The sequence below is a fragment of the Coturnix japonica genome, chromosome 5 (assembly GCF_001577835.2).
Source record: "Coturnix japonica isolate 7356 chromosome 5, Coturnix japonica 2.1, whole genome shotgun sequence".
NCBI classification, from domain to species: domain Eukaryota; kingdom Metazoa; phylum Chordata; class Aves; order Galliformes; family Phasianidae; genus Coturnix; species Coturnix japonica.
In genome coordinates, this window is record NC_029520.1 from 40,009,720 (window position 1) to 40,035,832 (window position 26,113).

Genomic DNA, 26,113 nt, shown 5'->3' on the forward strand with positions numbered 1-26,113 from the left:
TCAGATTTCCTATAGCATACATCACAGACATGTAAAACAGAAACACAGGGGCTGGAAAGGGCCTAAAGAGATCATCCAACCCCCTGCTAAAGGAGGTTGCCTGCACAATAGGTGACAATAGGCATCCACATGGGTCTTGAATATCTCCATAGGAGGAGACTCAACCTCTCTGGGCAGCCTGTTCCAGTGCTCCGTCACCCTTGCTGTAAAGACGTTCTTCCACATGTTTGGGTAGAACTTCCTATGTTCAAGGTTGAGGCCATTACTCCTTGTCCTACTGCTACGCAACACTGAGAAAAGCCTGGCCTCATCCATTTACCTCCCCACCTCTCTTCAGATATTTATAAATATTAATCAAATCACCCCCTCAGTTTTCCCCAAGCTGAACAGACCCAGGTTATTTTATTTAGTCCTTCCTTACACAGGAAGGACTTCCAGCTCCAGGCCCTTAAGCATCTTCACAGCCCTCCACTGGACTCTAGGAGATCTCTGGGTTTTTATTTAGAATGTGGAGCCCAGAACTGGACACACTGCTCTAACTGTGGGCTCACCAGAGCAGAGTAGAGGAGGATCATCACCCTCAATCTGCTGGCCATGCTCTTTTTAATGCATCCCAGGACACCTTTAGACTTCCTGGTCACAAGAGCACAATGCTCACCCACAGCCAACATGTTGTACACCAGAACAGGTCCTTCTCAGCAGAGGTCCTCTCTAGCAGGTCATTGCCTAACCTGCACTGATGCATGCAGTTATTCCTCCCCAGGTGCAAGACTCCACACTTGCTCTTGTTGAGCCTCATCATGCTCCTCCCAGCCCAACTCTTCAGTCTGTCCAGGCCTTGTTGAATGGCAGCACAGCTTTCAGGTGTATCAGCCTCTACTCCCAGCTATATAATATCAACAAACTTACTGAGGGTGGACTCTATCCCTTCATCTCAGGTTGCTGATGCAGATGTTGAAGACTGGACTCAGCACTGACCCCTGGAGAACATAATGTAACAAAAGACAGTTCCTCTTTTATCTCCACAGAGCATAAATGGAATTACAAAGTCAATATTAAAAAGAGAAGCTTTTCCTCAACGCAAATCTTTATTTCACCAACATCTTATTTTTCACTCCAGATTAACATATTAATTTGTTAAGATAATGAACATATTCTATTGCAAGTTATCGGAGTACAATTCAAATACTACCAGTATTTTAAATAAAACTTATTCAACTGCTATTTAGACACTGTTTTCTCATGTGTAAAGTGCTATTTTTTTCTCCAGCTACCTAGTTTCACTAATAGCGTTATGCTGACTGCAGCTGTCCATGCCTACTGCAGCCAGTCATCCCTATGACATTTAGTAAAGTCCATATGAAAACTGTCAGAGAAAATACACCTGTGCCTGTGGTGTCAGAGTAAATACACCAGTGACACCTGGTTCCTTTTTGGGAGCCTCAAATTGTAATTTAAAGGCAAATAAAGTAAGAATTAACAGCACCCTCAAAACCAACAGTTTGACTACATCCATGACCACATGCAACTTGATTTCCGCTACAGCTCATAGCAAGGAATGCAGTCACATATACAAAGTGAAATATGCTGTAACAAAGTATTCCAACATTTCAAAGATTTTTATGAGTTTATTTTCTTTAAGATAAAATAATTACATCTGCGAATGTACATAAATTCTGTAAACCACAAAGCCCTTAATGCTGTCTGAAAGTTAAATTCATACACAGATTCAGGAGAGCCTAGAATTCTAGCACGTTTTCCCACTCCACAATAAGTTCTGATTTCACAGCTCAGAGCTTTCAGATTTGATACATAATGAAGTTTTCAATCATGTATTTGATATATTGTATATAACTGATAGCTGATAAGGAAAGCATGTCTTAACAATCATACATTTATTTTCCACGATTTTAGGAAATCAGTTGATTTCAACTTTTAGTATATAATGAAAAACAGTGCAGCAGTCATCGGCACTGATGGGATGAGTCTGAAGCTTAATGACTAATTGTGCTACAAAAGATCAGTCAGACTCCAGAAATCTCCTGTCCACAGCCATTCATACTAAATGGGAATCAGCACTTGCAATGAAAGGGCAATGATATAATTTAATAAGCAATGTATTTCAAAAATCACACTGTTTAGACAAATGTTTCATACTGCATTTTAAACCTGTCATAACATTTGTTATAAAATACCGTGTGTGACAAACACATATATTTACATGGACAAAGAAACACGAGAAACATGGCTTTAAATAAAAAAGTACTTCACTATTGATAGGCCTAATAGATGCATTTTTATCCAAGTTTAATTACTTGTCCCACAAATGTATTGTTAGAGTTGCACCATTACACTGCCAGTAAAGTTGCTATTCCAAACACTTAGTAGCTAACACAAACCAAAATGGGAACAAAGTTAGCTTTGTCTCACATTTATTGTGACAATATGAAACTTTCCAGCCTTCTTGAAGGGTCTGAGGATTGAAAAGGCATGTGTTAGCTACTTCCAAGTTCAGGGAAAGGCCAGGAAAGATCTAAACATGGGTTTAAATAAAAAGATGTTTTCCTTTACTTTTAACTCATTTATGCAAGAAATGGCCAGAATTACAGTATGCTGAATTAAATAAATATGGTTTTAGAAGAAAGCTAACCTTGTTAAACTTTGGTTATCTCACTGCTTTTCCAGTTGGTTTTTTTCTATACAGCACAGAATGTACAACTTGCACTACTTTAAGCTATTAAAGTAAAACTAAGATACATATTGCATTTTAGGAAACTGGGAGTCTGTATTTTACTAAGTATGAAACTCTTCATGAATCTGAATAAAATTTCTTCAGTTAAGAAAGCAACAGCAGCAGCTCTTTCATATTATTGTGAAGTTGCTTGATTTCATTACACCACTGGCTCAAATCTTACTTATGTTTTGTTCTAAGATCAGTTTCCATCTCCACAGGAATGATTGTCTTCATATAATTGGTCTTTCGAACAGCAATTGCTGCACCCACTTTAAGGGAAGATGAAGACCATGTGCTTTCAGCATTAACATTACTGATGTAGCAAGCACAGTGCAGCAGTTGGCGTGCAGCCTTTATTCAGTTCCTAAATTCAACCCTTTTAAATACCTGCTATTGTTACACATAGGAAAAGCTTTGAATTTCTGGTAATTTGTTTTGCAATGTGTCCTAGCTACTCTCTAGTAATAAAAAATATGTATATTAATACTAAGCATCAGTACTTTCCACGTTGCTATTTAAATACATCTGCAAAAACGACGACAGTTAAATTTGAAGGATCTAGTGTCATACCGCATTCAAACTTGCTCCTCGCTACTGTATCAGCAGTTAAACAACTTGCAAACTGCAGCGTTACACCACTAGAGGGAGTAAAAAACTATGTATAATTTTCTAAAGCAGTGGCTCAGTTCAAAACGTTCATGGAGAATGCCCTGTGCTGTGAGTACGGCAACGAACGGGTAAGAAAAACTAAATAAATCAGAGGAATACACGGGGATTCGCAGCTTCAGGGCACGAAACGGCTTCTGCCCCCCAATAATGTTAATAATTGTAGGGAAGTCTTAAAGTTTTGCACATGGAACAAAGGATTGTCACCTTCAGTCTCATCACATCCCTCCCATTAGCTTGGGAGATGCCAGTGACACCCCATGAGAAGGCTGGAGTCGCATAAAAGGAAGACAGAAGAGTAGTAAGATGTAGCCTGACATGACCCTAGGGGAAAAACCTGGAAAATCACATCCACGCTTACATCACCATTTTCCACAGGCAAGGTTCTTTGCAAAGAGAGGAGGAGACTTCCTAGAATCAGCTGGGCAAACTCCAGGAGACCTGCACTTCAGATGGGTAGGAACAGTAGGAGCTGCCAACACATGGACTCAAAAACTGCTGGCTGCCATTTCTGCATTGCAGTTAGAAGATCTGGCCAACCAGTCCATCTCTGACTAAAATAACTGGCAGAAGCACCAAAATACTGGTATTAGGCTTTAGAAATAAAAAATCATTTATATATGATACAGCATTTACTAATAGATTAACAGAGAGAATAAAATTGGAGACTCTTAACAAAGAAATGTATGTAAAAATACAGATCTGTTTTGGAAGCTATCAGGAGATTTAACTATTTGGTTAAATTACAAAGAGGTGGTGGACTCTCCATGTCTCCAAAACAAGACTGTGTGCTCTTAAAGTAATATGGATTGGTGAGATACAAATTACTTGCTCAAGAAAAGACAATTTACACTTGACAATGTTTTCTACACATGCTATCACAGAAGAGTTCATAAGAAGTTCCCTGAAACCATTGGTGCATTGTGCACTGGCAGCCTACAAAATGCCTGTCATCACCAGAAAGGCTACTGAGAGCAAAGCAGCAGACATCGTTCTGCTGCAGATCTGCAGCACATCAGTTGGCTTCGCACACTGTGACTTACAACTCAATCTACTCAACCTTTCATATTTCTATTGCTTTACACCTGTAATTTTTAGCAGAAAGCCAAATTTTGCATCTTCTGAGATTCCCCAGATTTCCCAATTCTCCCTCTTCTTGTACTTCTTTGTGGTAGCTCCTTTCTACAAGAAGTTGCACTGAATCTTGTCAGGGAATGATCAGGACCAAAGCATGGCTTATTTAATATACACTAATAGGTGTTAACATGATCAAAGAAGTCTCTGAAAGGTCCAGCATTTGTCTGAAGCCAGAGAATGGGTAATTTTGAGTCTGCTTCATTGTCCTGGACCTATCAGTGCACATGTGAACTGAATATATCAGACAGATTGACAGAAGCAAGCATAAAAAGCAAGAGCATTACTGCAACTGCAGTTCATTAGTGAAAGATACAAACTACGCATTCTGTGGGCTTTAACTCTCTATCTTCAGATCTCAAAGACAATTAATGAATGAAGTTTCTAGGGAACAAGTGCCAGTTTTCAATCTTTCAGCACCTCCAGTTGGGTCACAGTACAGGCTCTTAAAAAAAAAACCCAAATCACTTAAGTTTCACAACCGTAATGAAAGATATTTTAACCAGCATGAAGAATCAGTGGAGCAACAGGCATGCAAGATCACCAGCTACCCAGGAGAATACCTGTACTGCTGTTTTATGCTGTGCACAGTTCAAAGAACCTCTCCTAAGGGAAACTAAGGTTGAATTGTTCATAATGACATGATGTACTTCTTTAGATTGCGTTGCACTAACTTTGAAGCCACCACAGTGTTTACCTACACAATTTAAAGCAACAAAAAAACTCTTCCTATGTCTGAACACCATGACCTGAAGAAGAAAACAGAGTGACTGAAGATCAAAATGTATATTATGAGTTATCATTCCAACACAGACAAAGGACCCAATCCACTAAAAGCTGCTGTTCACTCCTTTGTGGTTATTAAGCCTGGCACCAATAGATTCAATAAATAAATAAATCACAAATAGATTTCCATAAGCCAATGGCTCTGACAGGCAGGACACTAGGCTGAGTTTACCATCCGCTGGATCAGCATGGTAAGGTTTTAACAGTACGTATCGGTGCCTTAGGAGTCTGAAAATGGCACCATTCCCCTCCAAGAAAAACGTTGATAGGTAAGTATTTTTTTCCTCAAAGTATTTAAGTTGGGAAAGATCTTGGGTACATTCCTCAAAACCAATTCTTTGAAATCAGAATGTCCTGTAAATTATGAGCTCAATACTCCTTTCTTGCATTTCTTTGCTTCTTCTCCCTCCCTGCCCACACTGAAACAAGAAATAGCATGTCCTATTCCACTTAGTTCAAATTAACACAGCTTGCTCCTTTATAACTAGCTGTCAAAATTCCTCACTAATGTATTCCTGCATTTACAACTTCAAAGGTAAAGGTAGAAATTGTGGAGGATCTATTCTACTGGGATTCTGGTAAAAGACTAATAAAAAAACAATATTGCAGATTTTCTTCTCTACAGGTGAAGGAGATAAGTGCAATAAGAACTGCTTGATCTCAGAGGTCTTTCCCAACCCTGGTGATCCCATGACATTTGGAAGCAACAAAATTTGCTGCACCTCAATGATTAGACTGCCAAGGTTGAAAGCCAATGCCAAGCTTTTATTCACATTTGCAGTACAGATGTAAGTTAAGATTAAAGGCTTGTTCTGTCTCACTTCGGTGTTCTCTTGAATCAGATCTCAGGTATTCCTTCCAATCTGACAGTCTTCAAATCAAAACAAGGGTCCTGATATGGCAAAACATATTACAGAGAACAGTATTAACACTTCACCTTTGCAGCAGCAGGGATATAGCACCATGGGTTCTGATTTACACCATCACTGTACAATGAACTTACAGTGGAATCTGTTCCCTCAAGTATGCACAGCTTCATGAGAGAAACTATTATGCATAGGTGAGCTATGTATTCAAAGAAAGAGAAATCACTAGGGAGACATCAGAGAAAAGCTTTGAGGTACTCACTACTTTTGTGAATTAATTTAGTTTCTCTTCCTCACAACACATTTATTTTCAAAGAAAATAGCAGAAAGACTTCACTATGAATACATTCCTTCAGACCATACAATGGTACTCTGATTCCCTTGTCACCTGTAAAAATACCTTGGAGCAAACCTTCAGCACTGTCCCTTTTTTGCATCACAGTCTGCAGACTTTTCCTCCTTTCTCCTCACTTTGCCATAATTACAATAACTGGTTTATACATGAAAGATATTTTAGCATACCTCCAAGTGTCAAACAAAATTATTCTCATAACTGATAAAACGTACTAAGGTAGATTTTGTTATGGCGTATATCTACAACACATGTGAATAGCAGGGACTCCTTTGTACATTCGAGCAGAACTTTAGCTTTCGAAAATTGATGTAATATATTAAGTTTTGCAGTGTTTCATTCCTACTTCAAAATCAATCAATCCCTTTTATTATCAGTGTTCACCAAGATGTCTCAGCTAAGTTGATAGAACACAGGCTGGCTGAGAGGTGATAACACCTGAACCAGGAGAAGATCAGAGCTGGGAGCCAAAAGGATCAGAAACAGCCCTAGGGGGGACAGGAGGCTGTTTTATTCAAATTCATATAATTCCAGGTGGCTTACATTTCTCTGCTCTTGTTGCGTCCACCCACATCAGACAAGACTGCTCCCACTGGTTTAAGAAATTAAGAGCATCACTACTTCCTGCCCTAGTACACAGTACTGGAATCATCCTGATTTCTAGACCTTCCTTCCTATGCAGGTGCTCTGAACTCCCACTATGTACTGAAAAAGTGATAGATAAAAATGACAGAGAGTGGGCGAGAGTTAGCCAATAGCTCTCCACTGTCATCTTTTACAGACTCCAGTGCCCTGTGGATCAAAGGAGCTCACTCAAAAGTACTTCTGACAGGTAAACAAAGATCAAGACGCTTCTACAGCAAAAGCATCCCAAAGGAAAGGAATGCAATGCTCTGCAATGTAAAATTCAGCACAGTGAAAGACTGTTGTACATGGGGAAAAAGAATGAAAACAGCAAGATTTGTTATAAAAATACCTGGAATTACATCGAGTGAATAACAAAAATCATGTCACCTGAAGCTTCTCATTATTAATTTCCCTTAACCTTCTTCCTCTTCTGCAGAAGTCCCCTTGTCTGCTCCTCTGAATCTGTATGAGTCAAGAATTCACACAGTAAGTAAAGTTATGTAAAGGTTCTCTTAAAACAAAAGGCCTATTACTTTCAATGGAGGCCTAGACTTGTGCAATACAGCATGAATCTACACACACATACATAATACATGCGCATACTGAAAACGTAAGAGACTTCTACAACACGTCATCAGAACTAATAAAACATATAAGAGAATCATGTGATTATTTCCTTTTATTTTTCTTAACAAGACAGCATTCTGCTCCTGGATGAGCACCAGGGATCATGGCTGTGCAGGTATTGTTATTTTGTTCCAAAAAGCAGCCACGGAAAAGGGCAGAGAGGATACATACATCAGCAATTGCCAACTCACAAGTTTCAAATCATTCTGATGCAATACTGTATTTTTATGCTCTCTCTCAAAACTGTCAATATAGTATTTTAATGAAGATATTTTCTGTAGCAGAAAACAATACAAATGCCAGATGCACAGATCATTCTACTAAGAAACAAACATTTCATTTGCTTTTCCTTATAAAAAGGGTAGAAACTTCACCATGTCAGAGGAACAGTAAAAATATTACCTTGTTTGTATTCCTCTAACACCTTTCCCATTAATATCTGCATTTCAAGAAATACTACAGAGAAATAGCTTTACCAACATAGTAGCTAGTACATTTAAGATTAATATAAACATCTTTACTGATAAGAAATTTGATCTTTCAAAGAAATCTCACAACATTGCTGAATGTGTCAAATCTGATAATAGTAAAGAAAGATCATTACTAGACATTAAGGTTTTTTGACACATAGCAGCACCTTAAATGAAATTCGAGTATAAACAGTTTACAGTCTAACACCTCTTTAAGACGGCAATAAAAAGTATTTGAAGTAATAATCAAGCTTAGCTTGTATACCTCAGATTTGAAATACTGGTATGAATATTAAAAATCTGGTCCATGTTTATCATACCTGGAGTGCCAGGCTGAGCAAGAGATTAAGCTGAAGAAAAGAACATCTTTCTGCCATGAGTAAATAGCCTCCTGCATCTGAACAAAAAGTGAACCCACTCTTGAGCTGCCTAGATTGCAAATCCAGTTTTATTCAGTGTAAACAGAATTTGTTTATGTAAAGATGCCTATCTATAAACCCAAGCAGCTTAGCATCCAATACAAAAGATCTGTTACCCAGAGGCAGTAGAAAGTCAGAGGTGATAATATTTCAGCTATCCCAGGTAACTGGTTAAAAGCAAAAGCGAATCAACAGCTAGGACTACTTACCCAGACCAAAAAACATCCTGTTTTTAATCTTTTATTAAATAACTACTGTTAGAGCACAAAGAAGAAAGAGAAATATTATTGAGTAAAAGTTGTATTTGATGCAAGTGACCTACTCTAATCATTTTAGACTCAATCTCTCAAAACCTGTGTGGGGGAAAAAAAAAACCCAGCACCAGACAACACAGCCATCATCTGCAACATACAGTTTCTTGTATGAATCTTCTTTTTCTCGTTTCATCAGTTTGTCAGGCATCAGCTTAAATTTCCCGAGAGAAAAACAAATGTACGATGCTTCCAACTTTGAAAAAGTTATTACACAAGGGTCACAATATTCCAGAGCTATTTGGCATCTAAGAGATTCTTTGCTACGCTTGAAAGAAATCAAACCCAAAATTGCGTTTTTGTTTTTCTCACTATGAAGACAATAAATTCCAAGAAATCCTCAAGGTATAAAATTTAAGAACAACCTTCTCTCCCTCCCTCAATTTACTTGTACTGACTACACAATAAGTATTAATTGTGGATTGTTGTTTTCGTATTTACAGCAAGTTTATTGGGGAGAGGGAAAGTATTCTTTTACAAATGAGCCATTTTCACTATTGAGATCACTTCCAAAAAGAGCATTCAGAAAGCAAACCTGAATATATTACATTGACAATTATTTTTCAATATTTTAACATCAGCCACTTAAAATCGGTTGTGTTATTAGCACATATACTGATCTTTAAATATACTACCTCTACATAAACAGTGCAAATCTCAATATTCACATCAACCTGAAATTAATGCTGCAATTACTGTTGACATTCACATCAAGAAAGTAGTAAACTATTTCACATGAGCAATTCCAAAACCTCAGAATGCCATTATTAATATCAAAGAAACACAGAACAAACATGTTGGGCTTCAAAGCCTTGTTTTGATACACACAATCCCTGTAAACATGGATGTATTGTATTTGTCAATACTGATATCTGATGCAATTCTATAAATAAAACCACTGATATAAACAATTCCTATATCTTTTTTCTTTTCTTTTTTTTTCTTTTTGCATAGGGTTCGTATTAATTTACTTTAGAGTAGAACAATCTGTTAACAAATTCCTCCTGTCAATTATTCTACCATCACAGAAATTTAGGATTTAATTAACTTTACACAATGATTCAATCTAACTTTAGTGGAAACTTACACATCTAAGCATTTGCAAAACTGGAGTTGTCTCTAGACATGGAGAATACGAGCAATAAAAGAGCTCTCCATAAATTTATAAAATATGCTGATTTAAAAGTTTATGCTGATGTTTCTGTAAGTCACATTTATGATTCCAAACAGTTATGTACATACTATACTATCACAGTAGGAAATACTTCACTGTAGAACACCACAGTGAACAAGTTGTGAAGCACAGTGTTCAATATAATTTCCCTTTAGTATTCCCAGTGCATAAGTTGTTAACATCTACACTACACACAAGGTGCCCAGGTCTAGTATTTGTTATATACAATGTAAAAGCGGGATAGAAAGAGTTTTGCAGTTTTAAGTAAGGAATGGAAACAGCGGATAATATACAGGGATTCACACCTGCAAAGTACAGAATTCTCCTTCACAATGACCACAGCCACCACATAATGCGGATTTCAGGTCACTCGATCCAATAAAACAGTGCTCAGCACCTTGTAGGAAGAGAAATCTGAGTGCACTTTATTATAAAACATCTCATTTTGATGTTATAAAGTGCAAAGAAGAAAACATATATTCTAATATTTTACAGTCACTATTACACTGATGTATTTGCACAATGCAAAATTCAAATAACTTGGTATATATTTGTATGGACCCTATAATAACAAATGCTGAAACCGAAGTTTTTGCATCTTTAAAAAAATCTCAGTATTTTAAAGTATTTGTGTAAATATAAAAAGAAAATATAAATTATAGTTAACTCTTGGAATAGACATTTTAACGCGTGACCATTTTTCAAACATTCAATATGAAATTTCGCTTTCTGTAATATCATGTTTTAGAATCTGTAAAACACTTTAAAAGTTATTAACTTCAAAAAGTAGAAACAAAGATTACTGTATCACAGTATTTGACATGTCACCTTATCAGACATCTTTTACTCCAGATGTTTTCTAAAAAATTAAATAAATAAAAAAAATCTTAGACATATTCTCAATTGTTTAAAACAAGAGATATGGAACAACTTTTTAAAGCAACCTAAGAGTTGCACAACACTTCATTCTGTTCTCAAAATTCAAATAAATGTCATAGAATGTCATCACAAATTTAAGAGGCCTTTGAGTACTTCACTTCTTTGGTGGATTGTACCAATCATTCCTTAGGTACAGGAAGAATCAAATGCTATGAGATTTTTCGCATAGCTGGACATAAGCAGAAGATTCAAGAGTTCTATGTTTTACAGAGCTTTCCTTTCTTTTAACAGTGGAGAAGAAACTGGGAGGAAGATTCTGATGCTGAGAAACAGCTTTCCTCCAAGCTGTACCAAGGGCAGAATAGCTCCTTACTATGAGGAGCCTGACTGCAGACTAGTAATTTATCCCAAGTGAATACAATGTTGGTTGTCATATAGTATTATACCATATCCAGTGATACCAAACTTAATGCTAAAAAGAAATGTACTGAAATATGAAGCTAAAAAGGTATGACTGAAATACATTATTAAAGCGGCGGACATATTTCTGTAGCCTGTAAGCCACAGGGAGGAAGGGTGGGAGAAGACAAAGGTACTGCTCAGTTTATAACCACACAGATCTTCAAGACAAAATATTCTCTGCTTTTCAGTCAGAGAACTGGAAGATAGTTTCTGGGTTATTGCTGTCTGTAGGGTTTGTTGGTTGCAGTGTCTTTGTTGGTGTAGTTTTACCATGAGAATGAGAGGAAGAAGAATGTGAACTTTCACTGGAGCTGCTACGCGTCTCTGTGCTTGTACTCGTTTTTTTCATTTTCCTTCTCTTTGCAAGAGGTGCCTTGTCAACATTCTGGAGGCAAAATCCTTCCCTTTTGTACTTGTTAAAGGCCTGTTTTAAAACAAAAGGTAGTTCTAATGTTTTTAAGATACTGAAGACATTTTATGGCTAATAAAACAATTATTATTTTAGTTATACCAGCAATTTTCATAGCCTTTACATATACTTAAAGGACAATTAGTCATTATCCGTATTTGAGTTATATGTGATATATTAACTGGCATTTTCCCCTTCCTGTTCTTCTAAGTTCAGAGACTAGTTTTGAGACTTTAACTACATTAAGATTACATTTTCAGGAAGTACAATTAGTTAAATAAAACTCTTTTAAGTAAATAAAACTCTTTTCCTTCAGCTCAAATTATTTTGCATTATTGAGACATCTCAAAGTAACTTTTCTTTTTCTCTGCTTAGTTATAAGTGCATACAAGTACTTCAGCACAGAAATGCTCAATTTCAGTTCATTTTCTGTAAAAGGAATAATGACAGTCAATACTATGCTTGTACAATACAGCTGAAATTCAAACTTATTTAGTAAACAAATATTGGTAGATGAGCAAGTCTACTTAAAGTATCCATGATACTTAAAATACAAATACATAATGTACAGACATATATAATCTTGATTTCGTAACTATAAGAAGGATAAGAATTCCAGTGACTTAAGCAGAAACTTTCTTCTCCCTTCTACAAAAGCTAGAAGGTCTTTCAATATATTTTAAAGCTTTCAATGAAGCACATAGTGCAAGATGATAATATTAACACAAACAGAATAGTTTTACAGATATTTTATTAGCAGTTGCCTCTCAACCCAAAAAACCTCATTTATACAAAAAAGTGAAAATTCATTTTTGTCTCATCATTTTTATTTTCACTGTACTTACTCATAAACGTTTGGTGCAGATGGAAAAAAAAAGCAATTATAAGGAATCACTGAATTACAAGGACAAACACATTTTTATTTAAGAAGAAAACCTACAGAAATCTAGATTAGCAAATTACATGATTTACTACATAACAAAAGATTATTTTAGAACTTACATGAAAAGTGGCTTTGACATACGTATGAACTGCAGCACCTGAAGAGCCCAAGTTATCAGGAGTCATTAGAGGGTTAGATGACAGCTGGCTGCCATCCTGAAGCCATTCGTTGTATCTCAGACTGGACATCTTAATTCTTTTGTTTGGATCCACTGTCAGAAGCCCTAATAGAAATATATTACATTCTCTTCACTTGTGAACTATTTGCCCTCTTTTAAGAGACAACGCATTGCTTTGATAACTAAGTCATGACAATATTTATCCCACATAGGCCAATGTTTATTCTAAATAAAGCTCACACAATGTTATGCCATCATTCACTGTAGCAGAACCATTAAAACCAAGAAATTGTTACATGTTTGATAACTCATCTCTTTTCACATGAATTCTAAAATAACAGGATTCAGTCACTTAAAACCTGTCTAGAATGAAATCCAAGAAAGCAATCCCCAGATTCTCAGCACAGTCCACTAAAATCTGAATCTGGATATGCCTACACTTTTGGCATGAAGACTCCTCCTAAGCCGGATTCTACACAGATTCACAACTTCATATTAGAATGCCTTAATTCGATGCCTAAAATGGTTAAAGGAAACACAAAGCATAGCAAATGCAAACAGAACAGCTCAGAAATACAGCAGTCTTGGCACACTTGTACAAAGACACAGTTGAAGGGAAAAGACAGTAATGCATTTATTTTCTGATAAAGCTCTACTTTTAAAATATGTATCTCACCAACAAACCTGGCATTTTCACATAACCAAAATACAACTATTTTTATTCTTTTAAAATTATTTTCAACTTTTCAAAACCTCTTCAGTTATTTCCTACCCCAGGAAATGAAAACATTAACCTTCTATTAACATCTTACTACATTAGAAAGCTATGCCCAGCATATGTAGAATTCTGAACCTCATTTTGATATGTCCGACTGTGAGCAAAACTCGTAGCTCAAGTTGTGCATTCTACTCTGTCAGGTTAGACAGCATTCAGGTAGCAGATAGTGCTATAAATGATACCTTTGGAAATAGAAAAACAAAGTATTCATGGTTACTTACCTTGAATTAACTCTTTGGCCTCTTCAGAAACATTTTTCCAAGCTTCCCCTTCAAAGGAAAATTCTCCCTTTTTTATTTTTTTCATAATTTCCAAAGCACTAGTACATGTTAAACTTTTGTCTTGAGACTGAAATGGTACCTGTCCTGATAACATCGTATACTGTCACAAGAACAAAATAATATTAACAAACAACATATTTATTGAAAACTATACATAGGCAGTTACTGCTGTTTCTACAGCATCACCAGCAGTATAAAATAGAACACTGACTAGCACATTTTCAAAGCTATAGAAAGCGCTAAACACACAAGACTATCAATTGAGCCCTTATAAGAAAAAGTATTTGTAAGTTACAGAAACCTCAGTCAAAACATGATGGTATTTGTACCAAGCTTACTTCTCTTGAAAACAGTTTTCTGTATTTTGCAGTACAGGCTGGTTCCTACTCTGAACCAAAACTCTCAGAAGACTATATGGATGCCTGTACAATCTAACAAGAATGTTTCTTTTTAAGAACCAGACTGTATTGAGTGTTTTTTTCAACTCCCAAAAATACTGAATTAAATTTACTACTTAGGAAAAAAAAAAAAAATAATCTCCACTCCCAGAAAATAACTGTTTTTGGAATCTATTATTTGAGCAGCATTACTTGAATGTACCATCTACCCAATACAAATCCAAAACTGTGCTGAATTCTTTGCATTTTACTAAACAGTAAATACGTATAATAAAATTATAAATTAAAAACCCATTCACTTACCAGAATGACTCCCAAACTCCAGAGATCGCAGGATTCATCATAACCATTGTGATTAAAGAGCTCTGGGGCAGCATAATGCAGAGTAAAACATGGAGTCTTCAGAGGCTGATTGTCAGGTGGTTTTAAACGAGCAAAGCCAAAATCAATTATTTTTATTTCTGAATTATCAGTTTCATCTGTAAACAACAAATTCTGAAAAGCAAACAATATAATTATTAGCATTAATTAGAAAATTGTTCAGAACAGCCTACTAGGTATTCTTCTACATTTATTACTACAGAACAGAACATCAAACAAAAGTAATAAAACTTGATTTCAGCTGTTCCCGAGAATTTCAGCTTTACATATGGAATACAGCATTTCAGCTTTGAAGAAAGACAAGCTGTCATCAGTTCAGGAGAAGATTTAAGATAATCTATTCTTTTCTCTGTGTGCACTTCTCAAGGGATATACAAGAGTGAGGCTTATGAAAAGTAGCTGAGGCAGAGATTAATTATTACTGATTTCTACTTCTCCTTGAACTTTTGAGAGAGCAGAGGAGAGCAAAGCTCTGCTGTTACCTTCACTGTTTGATCTCTTCAATGCTAGGAAAGCCTACAGCCATAAGTATTTTTCTAATTCAAAAGATCAATGATTGAACATGAAATAATTATTTTCAAACTCATTAATAAGAGGAGAGAAAAAAAAATCAATTCCTAGACTGCAAGAAAATCAACAAGGAGAACCTGAGAGCATTCATCATGGATAAAAGATGATATATGCTACATGCACTGTGGAAATTTCAATTTTAACAATATTGGTTTATAAAGATCTCTCTTGAGCTGAAAGTGAAATTGCTTATGTACAGAAAGAAAGATACAGTCCTAAGTTGGGTTGAGATTCCTTTATTGACTAGGTAAATAAACTGTACTTCACCAAAACCCCAAAGCTGCAGTCAACAGCACTTGCAGCTCACTGTAAGGAGACTGCTTTAGGCAGGTGGTTGCACTGAATGAACTCTAGAGCTCCCTTCCAATTCCTATAATTTTGTGGTTATGTCTTGGTATATTTTTTCCTAATATCCTTAGAGCCCAGTTCACAGATTATTGATTACTTCATGGGAAAAAAAAAATCCCTAAATCCTCTACTGATAGGTTTCAAGTGGTCACATATGCTCCATTAATTCTTCTGTAATTTCTGATTATTATTATTTTTTTTAATTCAGTACATACCCTCTATTGTGCAAAGCAATATATGTGGTCTAATTACTGCTGCTTAAACAGAAGAACCTTCCAGTCCACACTAGTAAAAAGAAGCCCCATCTTTATTGACACATAACCAGTTCCATTTTTTAAAAGCAGATTTACTAGTAACAGTTCAGATGCCAAAGCTGAACATCAAAACAAATCTGACTGGAGTTGTTAGAGCATCAGAGTTTTCTATATATCTTTTTATAGAAAGGTGCACTAACCACATCTATATTGGGAAAACTGCATATCCCATACTAAGTTCATGCCTGAATCTAAAATAGTAACTCTCAAAACAAAAAGCAGGAAGGAGAGGAAGGAGACAGGTTGGTTAAGTTCAACTCTGTAAAGGAAATGCATTCTATAAATTGTTTGCTAACCCTTCATTACTTGCACTTTCATGGCTTCTCTTCTTGAATATGATATGGAACCAAAGACTGCTTTAACTTACAACACGGCTGAAAGAAGCCCAGCTTTACAGAGTCAGGCCTTTAGATTCAAGTTGGCAATAAGAATAAAACTGGGAGAAAAGGAAGTGAAAATGGATTTCTATTTTTTGTTACTTCAACAAGGACTTGTTTCAAAAGCTGTTTGATTTCCTTGATGGTACAAGCAGAAACTTTTTCAAAAGTCATATTCCTAACTGATATATTAGAATTTCACAATAGCTCTTCTTTATTTCACTGCTTTTTCAGTACAGAGATGCTTTCAAACATAGGTTTAGCACTTAAATACCAACATCTAGAAGTTTACACTTAGAATTCTAACTACTATAAAAGGGATGCATCTGTAGAGTATTGGAATGCATGTTACAAAAAGGTGAAATGACAGCAGGAACCACAGATCATTTTTAAATCCGGATACAAATGTCGTAGCTATTTAATGATATATGCTGACTGTAATCACCAATACAATATAATGTCCTTGCTGGACAAACTAACATGAAACTACACCATCCCTAGGAGAAATTAAAAGCAAACAAAACAAAACAAAAACCACTAGAAGGAACAAACATTGTCTCTGGGAAACAGAACAAAACCAGTGGTCATCTGCATTATAGTAAACAAAACTGTCTTGAAGGCAAGATGCTGCAGCACAATACTGTTAATACTCAGAGCAATAATTCCTTAAAAATACATATGAAATAATATGATTTTTTCCTCTTCAGAAACTACTTAAGTCACTGAACACAAATCACGCATCTCCATTAGTCAGCTGTGCTAGACTGTATTTCACTTTGTGCTTAACTGGAGAATACGATGGTATCAGGGTGTAGCAGTTGCTTTCAAAAGAAGCCCCAGCAAGTGAATTAAGGTAACTAAATGAACATGAAAATGCACAAAGTAAGCAAGCAGCCCAGCTCTACTTATGAAGTGCTTCATACAGCAAGTATACTTACCCTTAGTATAAACTGTTCCCCAAATAGGTAAAGAATGTTTTCAAACATGTTATAGTGTACTTTTTCTTTCTAACAACACTCAAAATCTTTCCCAACAGTTACTTTTACCTAATAACAGAGAAATGCCTGTGGAAGGGATACCATTTTATAAAAATTAAGAAACAACTGCAGAAAAATTTAAGAGCTTAATACTGAAACATGTATAAGGAAGTCACTATACCTCAGGTTTCAGATCTCTATGGACTACTCCTACATCATGCATGTGGCTCACTGCTGAAACAAGTCTGCGCATAATATGACTGGCTTCTGTCTCACTGAAATGCTGCTTCTTCTGAATACGTTCAAGCAATTCTCCTCCTTTCAGTAATTCCATTACCAGAAAAGTGTGAAGCTAAAAACCATAGAGAAAAAGATGGGATATTAGAAATATACACATTAGCACACAATGACTGCAATTCAAATGTCTTTCAATTGAACAAATGGTATGCTTCTCAGAAAGCTTTACTGGGACCAGAAAGTGAAATCAGCATTCTCAAAAGTCAATTGGTGTTGGCCTGTGATGGCTACGAGCACTTCCTTCCCCTGAAATACAGTACCAATGTAACATTTGAAAGCCAAGAAAAGTGTGTTCAAGGGAACAGGTCAAAAAATAAAAATAAAAATCAATTTCACAGAAATATACAGGAAAGGAAATTGCACATTATTTGCATATTAAGGAGCAGAAGGATGGCTGTGTGTACAGAAAGCAGCAAGACTCCCTCAGAAGCACAATGTGTCTATTAGTTCTATTGCTAGTAGTACTTCTCAGATATCCTTCCTTGCAGTTTTTCTTTATGCCTTGAGAACAGCCAAAAGTTAGAAAGAATAAGGGTATTTTCACTAGCAAACTTTCTGTGGCTCACTAAACATAACTAAGTAACACTCTAAGGCTGGATTACTAATAAAGAATTTGATCAAAGTGACAGATTAAGTTAAAAACTGGAGTTTCTTTAGACAATTTGCAGAAATGTCAAGACCAGAAAATTTCTGGTCTTCAGAATATTGTGTTCCCAAGTAGGAAAGAATAGATAGGAATCAGAGTCCAGCACCACACAGGACCACCCAAAATTCAGACCACATGTCACAGAGCACTGTCCAGATACTTCTTGAATTCTGGCAAGCTCAGTGCTATGACCACTTCCCTGGGGAGCCTGTTCCAGTGCCTGACCATGCTCTTAGTGAAGAACCTTTTCCTAAGATCCAATCCGAATCACAGAATCATATCATAGAACAGCTTGGGATAGAAGGGACCTCAAGGACCATCAAATTCAACCTCTCTGGAAAAGACAAGGCCACCAGACACTAGATTAAGTACCCCCATCTAACCTGGCCTTAAACACCCCCAGGGACTGGGCATCCACAACCTCCCTGGTCAACCTGTGCCTAACCACTCACGAAGAAAAGAGCTTCCCTCTGACATCTAAATTTCCCTTCCTTACTTTTAAAACCATTCCCCACTGTCCTATCACTATCTGTGTAAAAAGTTGATTTCCCTCATGTTTATAAACTTCTGTTTTAAAATTTGACAAAAGCCCTAGGAAATAAGTTGTCTATGCAATAATAGTAAGCTTAACTTCTAGACACATTTGGAAAACACAAAGTAATGTGTTTGGCAAATGCTGATTATAGCTTCAAAATACCTGGTCATGATAAACTTCATGCAACTTCACTACGTTGGGGTGTCCTTCGCAGAGTTTCAGAGCTGTTATTTCTCTCTGGGTGTTTGCTTCCATCCTGAAAAAAATTAAGAAAACATTTTCCACCAATTTTACCAAGCAAGTTGCACATTCAAAGTGTAACACCTATTTTTTTTTTTTTTAATTGTTGGCTATTCAGGTGTTTGCTTTTTTTTTGTTTTTTTGTTTTTTAACATTACAACCCCTTGAATAGAATTAAAACCACATTCAAAAGAAGCTGAGCAAAATTATCCATGTAACCCTGCAAGTTAGGGCATTTAGGAAATGCCACACCCAAATCAAATGACTTTTTTGATGCAACTGCAAATTACTACAGGAAAAGCAGAAAACGTTTTACAAAACAGTTTCTATCTAAAACAAACCTTTCCCTTAGACCAGGCCAATTTGATTTCCCCTCTGATCCTACAAATATCTTTAAGCCCAGCTTTATCCTGAAGACTCAAATTAGTGCCCCAACTCTTTCCATTCATATAGAAGATGAATACTGCCACTCCTGCGTAGAAATAATAAGCTCATACTAGAAAAAAAATAAAACCTGTAACATGGTCTGTATAGAAGCTACGCAATACAAAGGAAATCCTAAACAGATGACTATAAAAATATGAAATAGAAGAAATAAGAGTCTTGCTCCAAAGTAAAAAATGATCTCACAATTTCCTTTGAAGTTCTTAAGTATCCATAGTCAAAAAATTTCAGCATGTTGAACACTACAACAACCCACATGAATAGTGACTGCGGAGAACACCACTTTGTTTTCCTTTAAATAGACACAATGACAATTTTAGGGCAAAAAAAGACATGAATATTTTTGTCAAAACTCTCTCCTTCTGAGTAAGAAAGGTTGGTCCTGTACTAACTTAGGGAATGGCCGAATAGATAACACAGGTAGCATCTCTCTCACCACACATTCTGCATTTCTGGTTGCATAAATGGTTCTGTGTTGTTGTTGTTATTTAATTAGGGTCAGAACCACAATGAGAATTTTGTACAGAAAAATTCTGTCTTTCTGCAGGCTGCAGAAAATCAAGAAGTAAACTAAGCTGTTTCACTTGTATCTCTGTTGATTTTCTTGTTTAAACTGGAAGTGATTTCAGGTCCTTGGCAAATTCAAAAACCATCTTAGATAATCGTTCCCTCCTAGGAACTACTAGGAGAAGGTGGATCTAGGAAACAGGCTAAAAGGGCTCAATGTAAAGTAAACAAATCTTTGAAATATGTGCCTGGACTTTTCTGAGTGTTTCCTTTCTATAAATGGTTTGCATCTCAGTTTTGTAGACAGACAGCATTATGAAAAAGAAATGGAAGCTCTGAAACAGTAACTCAGGGAAGCTTACAGGACCCTGCTGTTTCACTGGGGTTCAAGACAAACAGAAAAAAACATTAAAATGTTGGATAGGTCCAGCTGTACTAACAAAGCATGACCACTGAGGAATTATTCATTTTAGCCTTCATCCCAAGTACCTTGAATAGATTTGCCTAGGTGTAGGATTCAGGTTGTGTGTATCTTTGATGGACAGGAGTATAAGACTGTCTGACTTTAAGGCAAAGAAGTTATTAGAAACCTACTACACTTCTATCAGCAAGAGCTACTGTGTTTTTGAGAGCAATGTTATTTACAGTTTAACAGTTTCTTTTTCAAGGCTGGTTTGTGTCTTGTCATTTGGAGAACAGATTCACTGCTACCTCTAGAAACTACATAAACATGCTCTGCATCTGCTCACAGACTGCAACCCTGAAAAATGTTTGTACACAGACCACTCCTTACCTTCATTTAGCCTGGTCCACCAAGATGAAGGAAAAAGAGCAAAAGAACCTGTGAGTAACATCATTTAGGGATGTCATTCCTAAAAGTCTAGGCCTATGTGAAAAGTCAGTACTGATTCGATCATTGTTATCCAAAATCAATACTTCCATTATTTTAGGTGGATTTTTCCTTAAGATTAAGGAAGTGCTTCCTTACGATTAAGGAAATACTTTCCTTCAGAAGTACTGATCAGCAGCTCTGCATGCACCACAGAAAAAAAATTCTAAGTGCAGATTTATGATAGAAATTCAGATTAAAATATCCAATCTAGGTGTCTACTGCACGTATGAAGTCCCAACGTATCAAGAGAAATTCTGGTTAATGAAGCTTTCAGGGTGAACTATCCCACTCCAAAATATGCACTTCAAACAGGATTCAGTTGCCAAAGCATAGGAGAGCCTGGAAGATATCTACATAAAGATAGCAGTCACAAGACTGACTCAAACTGGAGGACTCACAGGACACCATTAGATTCTAAAATGGCACTGCATCAATACCTGTGTTTAGGTAAATTAATTCCACAATTGCCACCTGGTCATTTGAATCTCTCTGTATAGACCCCATTAACAGTTTTGATGATGTCACCACTAATCATAGCAGACCTCAAAACTGGCCCTCTTACACTTATCCCATGCAAAAAGAATGTGATCAAATGCTTAAGTCTAGTGGACATTTAATTCTATTCTCTGGAAAAGCACAGGTACAGTCAAATGCAAAGGACAAATAGACCACAATGAACTATCAATCTGTGAGTGGAATATCTGCACATTTCCCTTGTCTTTTCTGCCAGCACTGTACACCATGCTGGAACATATTTAACAATGAATACTGAGCAAAATGAAGCTAAAAGTATAGTCAGCCCCCGAAGAACCCCTTACTTCCCTCTGGGCAGAAAATGCCAGAGGCATCTACTCTGGAAGAAGCTCAGATGGAATCCATGAGCAAAGTCAATCAGCTGTCTCCACTGAAATGCTGCCTTCAGAGCATCCAGGAAACAGATGTAAAGCAAAACTCTACATTCTAATTATATTTTACACAGATTCATATTCAAATTAATTAGACCTACATATACTGCACATACTTTACAAAAACAACATCCTAGGCAAATCAGTTGAGTTGTCTAAGAAAGGGAGCTACCATAAACCTACACTTAGTTCTCTTAGTTCTAAAGACTGGAGGACCTTATATCCTTATCTGGTTTGGAGCAAAATTAGGGGTAGAACATAAGTACGAACCAGGAAAAAGCCCTTCTTCTTGCGTCCTCCCCAACAACAACAATATTTTCTTTCCAAAAACTCTCAGAATTTTTTAAAGGTCATAAAGTTACTACACATTTCTGTAGATACTGCAGAGGTATGTCAAAGAGAAAATTATTTTCAAGTTAATTTTCCACCTTCAAAAACGTAGCGAGCATTATTCTAATCCATGGGTGACAGTAAGCAAAGAAAATATTTTTATTGTCTTATAGAATATTTATACCTTTTGCTAATTATTTTTACTGCATACTCCTGGCTAGTTTTCTTGTGTAAGCACTTTCGACAAATGGAAAAACTTCCTTCTCCCAATGGTTTCTCTTTCAGATCCAGTTCATAATGTTGAAAAAATGGAGAATCCTGTTAGGAAACTGTCTGTATTTAGTTCTGCAGAATACTTTTAGTATACAGTCAAAGACAAAGAGTAAAGTTTTGTGAGAATTGTTACAATTTTAAATGTAGATGAAAAGCTCTCTCTTTTTGATAAAATATAAATCTTAATTTCTATTTTATAAAATGCATAAACTTTATTTTAACAATCAAAGAGTAAATCCTACGTTATTAAAAAAAAACAGTCTTTAAATAAAGCATCACTACTACAGCAACAGCTTAAGGTACAAAAGGTTCAGACAAACAGGATCAAAGAAGCTCGTACATACATTTATTCACAAAACTGTGCTAGTTCGACAACATCACAATAGTGTGTGTTCATCTAAGGTTATTATACTTGGTCTTCTGGAAAACTAGACAATCATCTCATTTTTTCAGACTAAACTTTAACCACTTTTTATAGTACCACATGCAAATTATATGCTTGGATCATCTGAGGAGCCATTACAGAGAAAAGATACACGCATAATGATTATTTTATAATCTGTAGCACAGCTTGTGATCACTGATATGTGGTTCCAAGTCAACCAAATTAATTTAGTCTTGATATTATTATTACCTTCATCATAGCACTTCTGGCAATAGTTGTAGTTCCAGGCCGCTCATCCCCCACATAAAACTGAACAGGATCTACTGTAGCTGCATTGCGTTTAAACAAAATAGAAGGTGCAACGAAAGAATATCCCTATTAAATTAGAGACATCAGAAAAGGACAGATCTTGAAAGTGTTGCACACTATAATTCTGCATACAAAACATTACAAGTTTCTAAAGAATTTAAAAGAAAAATTAAAACATACATAATATGACAAAGAAACTGTTAATTGGCTAATTGATGAGTAGTTGTTACCACATGTGACATGAGATGTCCTTCTGAAAGTAGTTATATGATTCTCCAAGCTTGTAGATAAAATAGCAACAATACAAAAATTCAGGGAAATAATCCTAGATTCTGTCTGCTTAGATTATTCTGCAGTGGTGATAAAAGTTCATAACTCAAACTAGCTGGCTTCCCAGAACACCCATAAGTTAAAGAGTGAAACAGTTTTTATGTTGTGACATAAGCAACAGACAGTCCTAAATGGCAAAACAAAATAAGCTTCAGGTTAGTGATATGCCCCATCTAGCCATAAAAAGAACAGCTGTGACTTCCACTGCAGGATGAGTCAGATATTAATATGACGTAACAAAGGCTTTTCAATAGTCAGTACAAATCATACAACTTCCAAAATATGACCATGTATTCTTTTACACTGAGCATTAAGTTGCTCGTAATTGGGGGTGGAGAAAACAGTGAACTGCCGGTGACCTCTGCAGTTTGTGTTCCAAATTTGAGGCCGCTCTTGAGCTGTTGGCCCATTTGACATTCAGACTCTGTAGTACAAGTAAAGATCATTCTTTAGTAGCATGGAGAAGAAGGTAAAGAAACCTGTGTTATTGATCTGTGTGTGGTAGTCCAGTAATTAGAGCACTCAAAGTAATTGAAAGACCTACTTTCAATTCTGCAGTTAGCTCCCACTAATTTTGCAGTCACTGAACAAACAGACCTGGGAACTGGCACTGGAAATTACACGGACAACTCCCAGTAAAGCAGAAGGTGGGAAAACCAAATCCAGCTTTAAACTTGGAATTCCTCAAGACATGATTTTTTTTAATTTTTTTTTTAAATGAATGCGAGTCCTTAAAATACCTGAAATATTTTTTCTGAAGTCTGTGGGGTTGCTGCAGGAGAATATGTTGGATCCATTTCTGTAAACTCTTCTGCAAAGTTACTGACATCCAACTCATCTCTGATTACTGGTTTAAATGGAGCTGGCACTTTTTTGGCAGCTAAATCATCCCAGTTTATATTCTAAACAAAAATAAATAAATAAAAAAAAAAGGAGAATAAGCTTGAACGAAATGAAAATTTAACACAAGCTGATCTTACAGAAATATCCAGAACCATACAGCCCTACTCACTAATTTCCACAAGAAAAAACATTTTAAGTTATACCTGGCTAAACTCCTAGGATATACTGTTTATATCACAAACAAATCTTAGCATAAGATGCCAGAAGCAAAGTTTCAATATTTATCAATATATTTTGGCAAATTTCTCCTGGCAAAGTTTAGGACTGATCAAATGCATGTTTAAGTATCATAAAAAAAGAATATATACAACAATGGAGATGAGCCAAACAGGTAGTTTGACAACCTTGGAATTTCTTTCTCTATTTCATGGGAAACATCACTTATTTTTGCAAGCCATACTTCAAGTATGTGGTATCTTAAACTTTACATTGCCGATTCCTATACTTGTTTACAAATCTCAGCCATCACAGCCCTAAGATGATGGGCTTAGTTGAACGCATGGCTACAGGTGGGGGGCATGGATATGGTACTTATGAAAAAATGATCCTATCGCTGTAAATGAATGGAGCAGAAATGAAATCAAAATCAGGAAGTACTGTATGAAAAAAAATAGGTGTCTTCTAAAATGAATGCTGAATAAAGGATTTTAATGCTATGGAGATATTTGTCAGATTCTTCACAAAGAGAAGGAAATACAGAAGACACAAGACTAAATTCAAAAGTTAAAAAGCCAATATGCTCATGCTGAATGTTATAATTACACAGAATGGATTTACTTGAAATATCCGATTTATACTATCAACTTTAAATACTACAAAATTTATACTAGTTAGAGATATATTTAACTTCATAATTACCAGCAAAATATGTATTTTTCAAAGAAAACACAAAATTTTAGCAGCAGCATACGGAACAGTGCAACTCTTGTACATAAGCACATTCCTGCATCATTGCTTAATATCACACTAAAATCTGAATTGAATTAAAATCTACTGAACAAGACTGAAGGTTTAAATAGGAAAAGGAAAACACAGAATAGGAGGTCATCACTAATGGTGAATTCCACCAGTATTCAAATCCTCCAGCAGCATCAGCACAAACTCACTTTTTTCCAAACAAAACAACACAAAATGTATAATTTAAGAGTTATTCATTAAATCTCCTGGTTTGAGTAATGTGCCTTTTGGCTCTTCAAATAGCTGTTAGAAACAAACTCAGAAGAAATCAGAAAAGCCGTCATGCCCTTGCTGTAGTGTGTACAAAAATCATATATATAAGCACATGAGTATTCTTATTAACTTAAATGTAATTAACACACTTGCAAGCTACTCCGTTACCAAAACAATGTAATTTCTTTTAACTTAGAATTCAAAACATAGAATAATGTGGGGAAAACACTTTATTTCTTCACCTGGAAAAAGGGATGCTGTTTGATTTCATCAGCATCAGTTGGACCACAACCTAGTCTCTTCTTGGGGTCTTTCATCAAAAGGCGCTGGATTATATCCTTAGACAGTGCACTCATTTCTTGTGGGTAGGGTGGCTCACTTTTTAATATTCTCCTATAAAACAAGCAAAAGATGAGTACATAATGTGTTAAGTGTTAAATCAACGTGTTATCTTATTTATGGTAGTGTTATGTACCTAGAGACAGAAGAATGGTAAATCTGAACATTCTTTTTTGTTGGTTTTTTTGGTTGGTTTTTTTGGCCACA

General features: G+C 36.0%; 1 protein-coding gene across 4 annotated transcripts in view; it reads right to left on the reverse strand.

The window, feature by feature from the left end:
- Positions 1-6,620: 6,620 nt before the first annotated feature.
- The window catches only part of RPS6KA5 (ribosomal protein S6 kinase A5), a 60,251-nt gene continuing 40,758 nt past the window's right edge, over positions 6,621-26,113 (reverse strand). For all 4 annotated transcript variants that reach the window (XM_015865277.2, XM_015865278.2, XM_032444881.1 and 1 more), the window contains 10 exons: positions 25,810-25,960; positions 24,235-24,396; positions 23,105-23,230; positions 22,382-22,515; positions 19,042-19,135; positions 17,583-17,753; positions 14,738-14,929; positions 13,977-14,136; positions 12,919-13,082; positions 6,621-11,931 (listed from right to left, as the gene is read on the reverse strand). In XM_015865277.2, the coding sequence (XP_015720763.1) occupies positions 11,692-11,931; positions 12,919-13,082; positions 13,977-14,136; positions 14,738-14,929; positions 17,583-17,753; positions 19,042-19,135; positions 22,382-22,515; positions 23,105-23,230; positions 24,235-24,396; positions 25,810-25,960 (1,594 nt within the window). In that variant the 3' untranslated portion in view covers positions 6,621-11,691. The remainder of the gene's footprint in view (positions 11,932-12,918; positions 13,083-13,976; positions 14,137-14,737; positions 14,930-17,582; positions 17,754-19,041; positions 19,136-22,381; positions 22,516-23,104; positions 23,231-24,234; positions 24,397-25,809; positions 25,961-26,113) is intronic.